This window comes from Puma concolor, chromosome B2 (assembly GCF_028749965.1).
Source record: "Puma concolor isolate L17-30 chromosome B2, mPumCon1.1.hap2, whole genome shotgun sequence".
NCBI lineage: Eukaryota > Metazoa > Chordata > Mammalia > Carnivora > Felidae > Puma > Puma concolor.
In genome coordinates this window covers 50,579,356-50,591,588 of record NC_141671.1, presented here as the reverse complement: position 1 = coordinate 50,591,588, position 12,233 = coordinate 50,579,356, and the positions used below count along the sequence as shown (strand labels likewise).

The following is a 12,233-nucleotide window of genomic DNA, read 5'->3' as shown; positions in this document are numbered from 1 at the left end:
TGTTTTATCACACAAGAAAACTCATAGGAGTTTTTCTTATGATTCATATTTTACAAAAGTGTTGCTTGTATTCTTCTGTATTTTGTACATGTAGTGCATTAAAAATTTTTTTTTAATGTTAATTTTTGAGAGAGACAGAGCATGAGTAGAGGAGGGGCAGAGAGAAAGGGAGACACAGAATTTGAAGCATGCTCCAGGCTTTGAGCTATCAGCATTGAGCCTGACACAGGACTTGAACTCAACAATCTATGAGATCATGACCTAAGCCGATGTCAGTCACTTAACCAACCGAGCCACCCAGGTGCCCCCAAATAGTGCATTTTTAAGAAATGTAAACTGATAATTTTCATATTGGTCAAGGGACAACACATGAAGTGTATTCGTGTGATAGTGTGAGGCCTTCCGATCTTTTTGTGGTTTTTACCTAACGTAATGGTGTTTCCTGCAGTGTCCTTGGCTTTCCTGTGTGGCCTGAAGCACGAGGAAGAGACCTGTGAAGCCTCCAGCTGCACCTATGTGCAGTGTGATTTGACTGTCACCGTGGGGACAGAGAGACTGCCCCAATCATGGCCTTACCTGTACGTTTGTGAAGAAGGTCCCCAATGCCTCTTGGCACCAGATCATTGGACAGAGTCAATGTTTCCATGGTTCTCAGGCCTCTTCATCAGGTAACCCTGTTCTCTCCCTCACTGACCTTCCCCACAGATGCATGGCCAATGGACAGATGGAACCATCAGGAGCTGCAGGCTGGGTGGACATGGCCTCAGGGGCCTACCACTCTTGTTAGAGGGACCATTCCATTGTGGATTCCAGCCAGCCTGCATATCAAAGCATCTCCTGTCTTTTCAAGTGTTCCAGAGAACATCTGAAAAGTCTGCCCAGTAAACAGCTCGCTTTGTTCTTGCTCAGATTTTAATATTTATCTTCCGATCCAAAGCAACATCTGGTGAATGCCAATGGGGAAAAAGATTAGACATTATGAAAAACAGAAGGCTCTTTTCCCCTTTCCTTTTTCTTTTCTTTCCAAACAGATTCACAAGTATGAAAAAAAAGTCATAGAGAAATCCAGCAGATTGCACAATGTTTATTCAAAAGAAGGGGGGATGTGCAGGCAGAATTACTGTAGACCTAGGATTTAGAAGCCATAAGCTTATAAAGAATTTTTGAACTTAGAAAACAAACAAATAGCACCACTTTCCAGGTAAAAACCCCTTTTCTAAACAAATTGAAGGAAAATGTGTTATGTTGGTGACTCAGGACGGCCTAATTTCCACTAGCAATTCTTTTCTCATGCAGCATGTAATTTCAGCACTGAACATCACCCTGCACTCTTCTTGATTTCTTGTCTAGATAGAGTGCTTATACCTGATGTTTTAATGAAGGCCTATTTGCCCATTCAAAAATAAAACTAAATAAGATTGATATCCCAGAATGAAAGAGGTAACGAGTCCTTTTCATGGCAGGCTGACTTTTTGATGTCCTAAGACAGCCTGTGTTTTGGTATGAATTCATCATAGGAAGAGAGGCACCTCCTGGGCTAGTTGTTTTCCAGAAGCTGTGAAGAACCCTGCTTAGATCATACTGGAAACAGTGTACTGGAGGTTGTACTCAGGCAGGACTGGATTTCAGAACTCATGAACGCTAGATACCAAGAAGCACATATCAGGTCCTGGCTCCACTGAATTTTGAATACTTCACCAAATTCCCAGGGTTCTCCTTTGAGGTTCTTCTATGTCCTTCTCTACTGCAGGAGGTCTCTGAGGGAACTGAACCTTAGATCCTATTAAAAAGTTATGCTGTTTCTATTGACATTATTTGGCAATATGCGCTGATAAACTTAAAATTTTTCATTTGCCGTGTTTCAGTAATTTCACTTCTAGGGATTTTAAGAAAGCAGTTAGAAGTATGTAATACTTTGGAAAAACTACATTTTTTGAAGTTTTAGTTATAACAAAAAATCTGAAATGAAGTGTTTAATAATAAAGAATGAATCCAAATGCTAATATACCAAGATCCTTTAAAAATCACGACACAGAAAATTAGAGGAGGACAAATATCCTATGACTTCACTCATATGAGGACTTTAAGATACAAAACAGATGAACATAAGGGAAGGGAAACAAAAATAATATAAAAACAGGGAGGGGGACCAAAATATAAGAGACGCGTATATATGGAGAACAAACAGAGGGTTACTGGAGGGGTTGGGAGGGGGGTGGGCTAAATGGGTAAGGGGTGTTAAGGAATCTACTCCTGAAATCATTGTTGCACTATATGCTAACTAACTTGCATGTAAATTTTAAAAAAATAAATAAAAATTAAAAAAGTCATGATGCAGAATATTTAACTGGAAAGGGAGATGCTTACAATATGTTGGGAAGTAAAAGGTACAGGTCACAAAATAGTGCATCAATTTAATCTTAAAGGTGTACATATAATATATGTGTTTATACATGCATATAACATGTGATTAGAAAAAAGACTGGAAGGATGTAGTCTAAAATGTTGAATGCCTACCCTATGTGGTTGGAGTATTACTTACATCTATTTATTGGGTTTTTATGTTTTTTTTTTTAGTGAACATATACCAATTTAATAACCAGAAAACACATAACTATCAGAGGCCAGAAGGACAGAAGTAGAGTAAGAAGGAAGGAAAGTTCTCTATGTGAGCTTGGAGAAGTATTTAAGGTCTTGGAGGCCAAAGTAAGGAGTTTAGAGTTTAGATTCTATTCTAAGGAAACAATATCTTTCCAGAGTCACACAGTCTAGACTTGGTAGTGTCAGGACTGGAAACCAAGCCTCTGAATGACAGTGTACTTGGCCTGATGCTGTGCCTTCAGCATCAGTGATGGGAGCCTGGGCTGAAGTGAGCAGTTCAATGATATTCCAGAACCACCAGAAGCAATTTCAGGCTAACTGAGGGAGACATAAACACTGCAGATGTTTTGTTGCCTGTCCTAGATAGCGTATGCAAGATTATCTGCTTACTTTGGGTTCTGATCAGACCAACTGAAAGAACCATAGATTAGGAGTCAGGAAACTTAGGTTCTAGAAATCTTTTTGCCACCATTGGGACCAAAACTGTTTATCTCATTCCCTCAAAATAAATATTTGTGTGTCTTTCTGCACATATATGTTCTGTGTGTGTGTGTGTGTGTGTGTGTGTGTGTGTGTGTGTGTATGTGTGTGTATATATATGTGTGTGTGTATATATATGTATACACACACACACATACATTTATATTTAAATGTGCCCATTTGTACTACTTAACTGATAGAATTGTGGAAGAAAACATGGAATAATAGCTATTAGGAAACTCTGAAAATTTGCAAATGTTAGTCTATTTTATTTGAAGTTTATTTTTTGGGAGGGGGGAGGGGCAGAGAGAGAGAGAATCCCAAGTAGGCTCTGCCTTGTCAGCGAGCCTGATACAGACCTTGAACTCATGAGCTATGAGATCATGACCTGAGCTGAAGTCAGACGCTTAACCGACTAGGCCACTTAAGTGCCCCAGTGGTCTATTTTTGATATCCTGGTGTCTCTGCTAATTTTGATGATGGATTTTTAATGAAAAGTAGTCTCGAGGGAGATAACCGGGGGGGGAAATATATATATATATATATATATATATATATATATATATATATATATATATTTAATCTAAAGCTTGGTTAAAAAAAAAGTCTAAGATAATAAAAAGTGGTTTTGGGGCACCTGGGTGGCTCAGTGGGTTGGGTGGCTGACTTTAGCTCAGGTCATGATCTTCTGGTTCATGAGTTTGGGCCCTGCATTGGGCCCTGTGCTAACAGCTCGGAGCCTGAAGCCTGCTTCAGACTCTGTGTCTCCTTCTCTCTCTGCCCTTTCCCTGCTTATGCTCTCTTTCTCTCTCTCAAAAAAAATAAACATTAAAATAAAGCGGTTTTAACTCTTTCCGAGCAGTAAGACATGATTAGGGAAGACAGTGCATGAGAGAGGAGCTGGGTGATTTACTCCATTTTATTCTAGTCTTTGCTGATGAAGATCCTGGAAAGGGCAGTAGAAGGCTCATTAGCAGGGTAGAAAACCAAGACCAAAAAAAAGGTTGTATAGGAAGTTTGTTACTCCTTTCCTTGAGTTCAAGTTTGTATTCTAGATCATTTGTGTCACTGAGTACAAATTAGTTGTTGGTAGGATTGAGAATCCACTGCTGGTAATGAAGATAAGAGTGGGCCACAGAACAGATAGAGGAGACAGACAAACACTCTTTCCCTAAAAAGGGTAAAAGGGGATTCTGGAAATTTAGACAACTAAGCTTGTGTTATCCCTGACAAAATTCTAGAATGAATTATTAATCATATGGTCTGTGAGCTTTCAGAAATAAAACTACAGATCTCCCTCGACTTAACCATGAGGTTATGACCCAATAAAGCCATTGTAAGTTGAAAATATTATAAGTTGAAAATGCATTTAATACACTTAACATACCTAGTATCATAACTTAGTCTAGTCTACCTTAAACATGCTCAGAACACTTATATTAGCCTACAGTTGGGCAAAATCTCCTAAAATGAAGGCCATTTTATAATAAATTGTTGAATATCTCATGTAGTTTATTGGCTACTAAAACACGAAAAACAGAATGGTTGTATAGGGACAGGATGGCCCTAAGTGTGTTGACTGTTTACCTTCATGATATTTTGTCTGACTGGGAGCTGCTTTTGCCTGTCATCATGAGAGAGGATTGTAACACATATCTCTAGTCCAGGAAAAGATCCAAGTTCAAAATTAGAAATACAGTTTCTACTAACTGCATCTTGCTTTCATACTATCATAAAGTCAAAAAATCGTAAGTCAAATCTTTATAACTCAAGGACCATTTGTAGCTATCTGGGTACTGATTCATAAGGAAAATGATGGGTGGCAAACCAAATTTGTTTACTTTCTGATAAATTTATAAGTGATTTCTGATGGAAATATAGAGGGAGAGTTTCTCAAACTATTCCAACATCTCCAACCCCCACCCGAGTGGCAAAAGAAAGGTTCTAGCTGCAAAGTCGAGTGGCCTAACACACTGGCTTTGAAGTCAGGTGTTTTATTTGAAAAACCCATGTGAACTTTGCATTCTATTCCACCATGTTGCCATATTTGTTGAAATATTACATGACATTTTAATATAAAAGCTAAATTACTTTCCTGAATCTTTGAGAACAAGTGACACTTCAGGAGCAAATGCTTTATTTACCCCGTGGCTCTGTCTACCCCTTGGACGATGGCTCAGCTAAATGGATTTGGAGTTACAACTGGCTCCAGGTTCAAAATGCATTAGAACAATGGGTCCACATCAGTGAGAAGACATGTAACAATAACGAATGTCAATTCCCACATTTACATTTCAACAATAATATCGCCAACACCACTAAACCAAAAACTGTAATGAGTTGCCTCTCTCAAACACTGTGTGCCAGATTCTTTACAAATCATTTTGTAGGTTGCATTTCACCCCCCCTGCTCAGCACCTCTATAAAACAGGTACCTGATAATGATAACTCCATTTTATAAACATGGGAACCAAAGCTTAGAGAGTAATGTCCTCACAGCGTCCTAGAGATGGTAAATATCAGCTGGGGGATTCATATCTAGCTGGCCTGCTTCCAAGCCTAACCTCTGCATGCTAATGCTTCTCAGGAAATCACATGAACAAATGCAACATGGTAAAATCCTCAGATAGTTGTGGATCCGAGACTTTGAGTTTACCACCACCTTAATTTAAGCATGGAGCTACAAAACAAGCACAGTGTTGGTTGCCATGGGAGGGAGGGCTCAGATAAGCACAGACCACGGCCCTAGTGGTTAACACAAACTATGGGTGTTCAGTTCTGGGCCACATGATGTTAAAATACGGACCATCTAGAGTAAGTCCAGAGTATGGTGGGCATGGAAGTCATGACTTGGGTGAATGTGAAGCTGGGAATATTTTATCATGAAGAGTTGAAGACTAAGTAGATATGGTAGTTATCCTTTTCACTATTTCTAGCAAATTGTGGGAGAAACCATGTTGACATTGATTTGAGAAAAGAGGCTCCAGTTCGGCATGACTTATAGTTTCTCAGGCAGTGAGTGAACTTTTTCTCTTTCCATGGCCCTTCCTCGTCTTCCCTTCTTCCCATGAAGAAGACCGATCATTCTTCATGCTGATGTTTAAACAGCATCTCAAAACTTGAGAGTACTGCTCTAGGAGACAGGACACCTGAGTTCTCATCTTGGAACTGCTGTACTGCTACGTTTGGCCTTTTGTGAATCTCCTGATCTGTGTGGGTTATGTTCTTTATGCCTCTACCTACTTTACTGGCCAAAATGAGATCATACAAATGAAACTGTTGAAAAGTATAAGACATCATGCACTATTGTTACTAATACTCTTTGAGTTAGTTGCAACAATGCCTAAAGCCAGGATTATTGTTGAGTAAATGTCACACCTGTTGGGGACAATAGCCTGCAATAACCATGCTTTCACCTCCGCTACACAGCATATTTTTAGACTTTCTGCAATGCTACACTGCTGTTTTTCATTTTAAATCCAGTCTGGCTTCTCTCCTTAAAGCAAGAGGACTTTTAAAGCGAGTGGCTGGTAGTATAACTGGCACATATATCGAATCTCCTTAGTCTGGGCTGTTAAGTAAGTTTAATTAATTTACTAAGTTAATGTTCCACTGCTAGCAACAGAGCCTCATTGCCATCAGCTGGGGAGAGGGAATTGAAAGCCTAAATGAGCTCATTTTTTCACAGTTGGAATTAGGGACCAGTTAGCCAGTTGTGTGGGTTTTCCAATTTCTCCATCTGCCCTGGGGGGATTCAGGCAATTCACTCCCCCAACACTAAGTGTGAGTAAGAACAGAAAGAGGAAAGGGGAAAAGAAAAAAAAAAAAAAAAACAAAACACCTCTGCCCAACATTTGCTTCCATTTTTGGCACTGGAAGTATTGTGTGCACATTGCTTGTTAAGTTGGGTTTTGGAGAAGCTTTTGCTAATGTTCCTAATAGATTTGGAAAAGAGAAAGGCCTCAGTGAAAGATATTTACCATGTGCATTTTCATTGCAGGGTGTGCAGATAAAAGGAAAACAAATAAACAATAAAAGAATGGAAACAAAATTACGGAAATTTGCAAAATTTGACAAATGGTGGCCTGTAGTTGCCACAAGCTAATGGCTTGCAATGATTAATAAGAGTAAAAATAATTGCATTTCATTAAGATTGATGACACCCCATTTAACCTCCCCTCTCGTTTCAGCCCTAAAGTGGAAAGAGATGAAGTTCTCATCTATAATAGCTCCTGTAACATTACCATGGAAACTGAGGCAAAGATGGAGTGTGAGACGCCTAATCAGCCAATTACCGCCAAGATTACTGAGATATGGAAAAGCCGGGGCCAGAACACTCAGGTATAATCAAATCTTTTTTACAGACTGATTCAAACAGCTCAAATTAAATTTGTAATATTGTGTACATTAAAAAAACAATTTAGTCCAAATGGCAGCGATATGTAATATTAAATGCTCTCAAACTTTGAGAAGCTGGTCTAATGCACAACATCTGAATTCGTAGTTAACTCTGGTTAATCATATATTTTCTCAAAAATAAATGAGTGCTGCCTGGGCTCTTTTAAAGCAAATTCTGAACAGATAATCTCCTCCGCATTTTGTCCTGCTTTCTCTGTGCATGTTTGAAAGGGGCTCTCTGTGGTGGTTTATTTCTGCATGAAATAAATGGCCCTCAATTTAACCAGGCCCTTCTGGAAGGTTTCCAAATCACTCAGCCATCCTCAGTTGGCGGGATGGCAATGTCTGCTGGTCCATCCGGTTCATCTGTTCCATGGAGATCAGAGTGGAAGCTTCAGCTTCTGAGGTGATTACCTGGAAATTAGAACTGGGAAGCACTGTGGGGGCATTTGGTCTAGCCTCTTTACCTTAATTTATCTGTTTGGAAATAATCTAAACCACCCTTCCAAGTGGCTCCCCTAAGAATGTGTTCTTAAAAGTCCCCACTGAGAGAGAGTGTCCATAGCCTCCTCAGGAAGTTTTTGAGAATTGAAATCAGAGGCTGAGGGCTCTTTGGAAATATATCAGATCATCTTTTACAACTCTCTGGACTTCTCACGATGCATGGATAAAAAATATTTATTGAGCACCTACTCCCTTAGGTGCCGTTTTCATTATGAAAGCAATTCTTAGATTTCCTTTTTGTCTCTTTGATTTGGAAGAAACGTTAATGGAGCGCCTATTATGTGCTGCACACTACATGAGATTGTCTACTGAATGCTGCTTTGGTTAAACCTTCCCAATCCCAAACTATACTTCCTGGGTTTGTAGGCATAGTTTTTGTTTATTATTATTATTTTTTAATGTTTATTTATTTGTTTTGAGAGAGAGTGCTCAAGTGGGGCAGGGAGGGGCAGACAGAGAGAGGGAGAGAGAGAATCCCAAACAGGCTCCATGCTGTCAGCTCAGAGCCTGACGCAGGGCTCGAACTCACAAACCGTGAGATCACGACCTGAGCCGAAATCAAGAGTCAGCCGCTTAACTGACTGAGCTACCCAGGTGCCCCCCGTGCCCCTCTCTTGGCAGTTGGCTGTCAGCGATAGCTCAAATGTTTATCATAGGGCAGTAACTTTGCTGATTGTATTGTGTATCAGTATTGTATTGTGGAACGAGAGCTATAGGACACCGAGTAACCTCGAAGCCTTCCCAAGCCCCGGTTTCTGCCTGAGCACATCCTGTTGGGATGCTCGTGTGAAGAATGCCAGTGAAAGGGAGGGAGAGGCAGTTTGCACAGTGCCTAAGTGCGGGCTCTCGAGCTAGACTGTGGGGGTTTGAACATATCACTTGCCACCTGGTGGACTTCAGACAAGTTGCTTAACCCCTCTGTGCTTCATTTTTCTCATGTGTAAAGTGGGGATAATAATAGTACCCACCTAATAAGATTGGTTGGAGGTTCATATCCTAACATGTGAGCCACTGTAACCACTCCTCACAGCAGACAAATGTGCAGTGTTAGCTGATACTGGCAGGGCTAGTTTGTTGGTAGTAGTGTTAGCAAATGATCTGCCATTATTTCTGTATGGGGCTTGCTGCTTTGACCAGATCATTTTGCTTCTTAGATTCCATTTAATTTTTCATCATCTCAAGGAGTAATTTTGAATTTTTGTTAGAGGTCTAAATGCCTCAGTCTTCTTTAAATTTATATGCAGCATGTATTTATTGAGATCCAGCCATGTTCAAGGTTCTCTGCCATGCTCTGAAAGAAATAAAAAATAACATGGAAAGAGACCCCTTTAGGGGATAATAGGGAAGAGAGACCATATAAGAAGTAGGTGAGGCTCAAAGCTGGACACATAGTGTCCATTAATCACAGTTGCATGGAATGTTGGCGCCATCCAGACAAGCCCCCTCATTCAAGAGATGAGCTAACAGGTCCTTAAAGAGAGGTGGCCTGACAAAGGTCACACACCTAGTAATTTGGCATCATAGCCCACATGGCCATAAATCATTATGAGGGATGTAAACCATTTAATCTTTACGAACCAGCTGGGCTTGTGTGTGAAAATCTACTAGGCTAGTGCCAGTGTCTAGGAGATACCAGTCCTGGTATGTATGGTTACCCTATAGGTGTTGGGATGTCTGGTTTCCCTTCTCAGGTGTGGTGTTGACCTGTTACCTGTGTAGGCATACACAATTGCCTTATCTGGACCTGAATCTGGGGAAAACCAGTGCTGACAGGTGCTTAACTGGTACTAGAATTCAGGTCTCCAGCTCTAAGTACTAGGTGAGAACCTTGGAACATATCTTTCATAAAATGTTAATGAGTATTTTGTGATGCAAGTGTTCCAAGGTCAAATACATTTGTGACAGTTGGATTAAAGAAAGGTACGTATTTTCTCTCCCCCAAAGGACTTTTGAGAATGTTCACATGTGAACACGTAATGCGGATTTCTAAGAGAGAGCATTTGTGTGGAGTATTATCCAAATCTGTTTATCCCCGGACCATCTTACTTTCAGAATCTCTCTTGTGTTTATATGTGTTTGCTGCTCTTAGGAAAATGTTGCTCATGCTGTGCTATTCCCCTACTGTCAAGTGGGGTATCAGAGGTGGGAAAGATTATTTCCATATGGGGCAGTATTCCAGGTCTGCTGAAGCAGGTGGCATTTGTATCATGCCTTGAAGAATGGGCAGGGGTTAGGCATTCAGGGTTGCCAAGGAAAGGTGTTTCTGTAGAGGAACCAGGATGCACAAGTCACTGAGGCAAGAACCCATAGGGACAGTGCAAAGAACATGATGTGTGTGAAGGGGAGTAGTGAGTTGTAGGTTTGGAATGGTAGGCTGGGATTGTGACGGCAGGCTAAGTGTTTGGCCATTGAATTCATCAGGTGACGGGTTATCTTTGAGCAGTTACTGCATGATCACAGGTGTGCTTTAGTCACACAAAACAGTGTGATCTGTTTGTTGTGTGTGGGGTAACTTGGGCAAGCCACGGGAGGCAGGAGCATCTCAACTGGGCGACAGAGCACCGAACTAGGGAAGTAGTGGAGGGAATGGAGAGGAGGAACACATACGATAGTCTGTACTTGATAACTTGGGTTAGTCAAAGTGTTCAAAGATATGGAAAAGGAAATGTGGTAGGTAAGAAAATGGCATGCCGACTCTTGAAAATGATCTCTTCAAATTTTTGAAATATATATAATATATACATCCATGCTCATGACTCCCCAGTTGTAATCTTCCCCTCCATCCCAAAGCTCTCTCTTGAACTTTAGATTCCTGAACCTTAAGGCTTACTGATCTCTTTCCCTGGATATGGAAGTGGCATCTCGAATCTCTCAGATTCTAAATTCAACTCCTGATTGTCCCTGCTTGTCTGTGCTACTCCTTGTTCCCCACCATAGTCCTGGACTGAGTTGGTGTCTTTTCAGTTGTTCAGGCCATGGAGACATTTTTGGACTTCCAAATTCTACATCAGATCCATCAGGAAATTATGCTGATTGTACCTTTAATCTGACTACTTTGTACCAAGTCAGCTATCGTCATCACTACCATGCTTTACTGAGTATTACAAGACTCACCCAACTGGTTCACTTGTTTCCACCCTGGCCTCCCTTCAGGCTCTTTTAATGGGACTCTCATGATCATTTCGAAATATGTCAGATGATTTCACTCTTCTCACCAACTTTCTATTGGCTCCCAAATTCTCTTGCAATTAATAGCTGAGTTCTTACATTGACCTAAAGGGCCATTTTATGCACCAACCCCCTCCTCCAGTTCCTCTCTATATTTACCCCTCATTTCTGTCACATGTACCTTCTCTGTTCCAAGCCCTTGGAAGTTGGGCTTGGAACTTCCTTCCAAGGAAGGAGTACTGGCTCCTTGCAGTTCTTGGAACCTACCAGGCTTGCTTCCACACTGAAACCTTTGCATTGACTATTCCTTCTACTTTGAATACTCTTCCTCCTTCTTTTTGAGATATAACCTTTTACTTTTATAAATGTAATGTAAATGTAAAAGCTGAAATGTTCCTTCCTCATCAAGGTCTACCTTTACCACCCTATTTAAAACTACGCCCCACTGCTGCCCATTCCATATATCATACTTGCAATTTCACTTAATCTGTTCTATTTTCCCATAGTCCTTATCACCTGCCAATATGCTACATCAGTTACTAATTTATTATGTTTATTGTTTAGTGTCTGACTTGCTAGAATATGATCTTCCAGAACGCAGAAATGTTGACCTGCCTTGTTCACTCGTATATCCCAAGTGCCTAGAACAGAGACTGAATCAATTGTACTAACAGTATAGAAATGCAAACAGGGGTAGTTAAAACAAGCCAAATCACATATTGCTTCTCTAATCCTGTCCCCTGAAGATTCTTATCTGAAAGGAAACAGACACACCCACACACAGGTGTACCCACACCCATTTCCACACAAAAATGCTATTGTGTTATTCATCTTGTTCTTCAACTTGTATTTTTAAAAAGTTTTTATTATTTATTTTTGAGAAAGACAGTATGAGCAGGGGAGGGGCAGAGAGAGAGGAAGAGTCTCAAGTAAGCTGTCGGCACAGAGCCTGGTGTAACTCACGAAATGTGAGATTGTGATCTGAGCCAGAATCAAGAGTTGGACCCTTAACTGACTGAGCCACCCAGGCTCCTCATAACCTGTAATAATAATAATAAAAAAATCTAATGGCACTCTAGGAT

At 40.5% G+C, this 12,233-nt stretch overlaps 1 protein-coding gene across 8 annotated transcripts in view; it reads left to right on the top strand.

The window, feature by feature from the left end:
• PKHD1 (PKHD1 ciliary IPT domain containing fibrocystin/polyductin) overlaps nucleotides 1–12,233 on the top strand; it is a 494,091-nt gene that overhangs the window by 93,286 nt on the left and 388,572 nt on the right. For all 8 annotated transcript variants that reach the window (XM_086707056.1, XM_086707061.1, XM_086707057.1 and 5 more), the window contains 2 exons: nucleotides 449–668; nucleotides 7,272–7,422. In XM_086707056.1, the coding sequence (XP_086563182.1) occupies nucleotides 449–668; nucleotides 7,272–7,422 (371 nt within the window). The remainder of the gene's footprint in view (nucleotides 1–448; nucleotides 669–7,271; nucleotides 7,423–12,233) is intronic.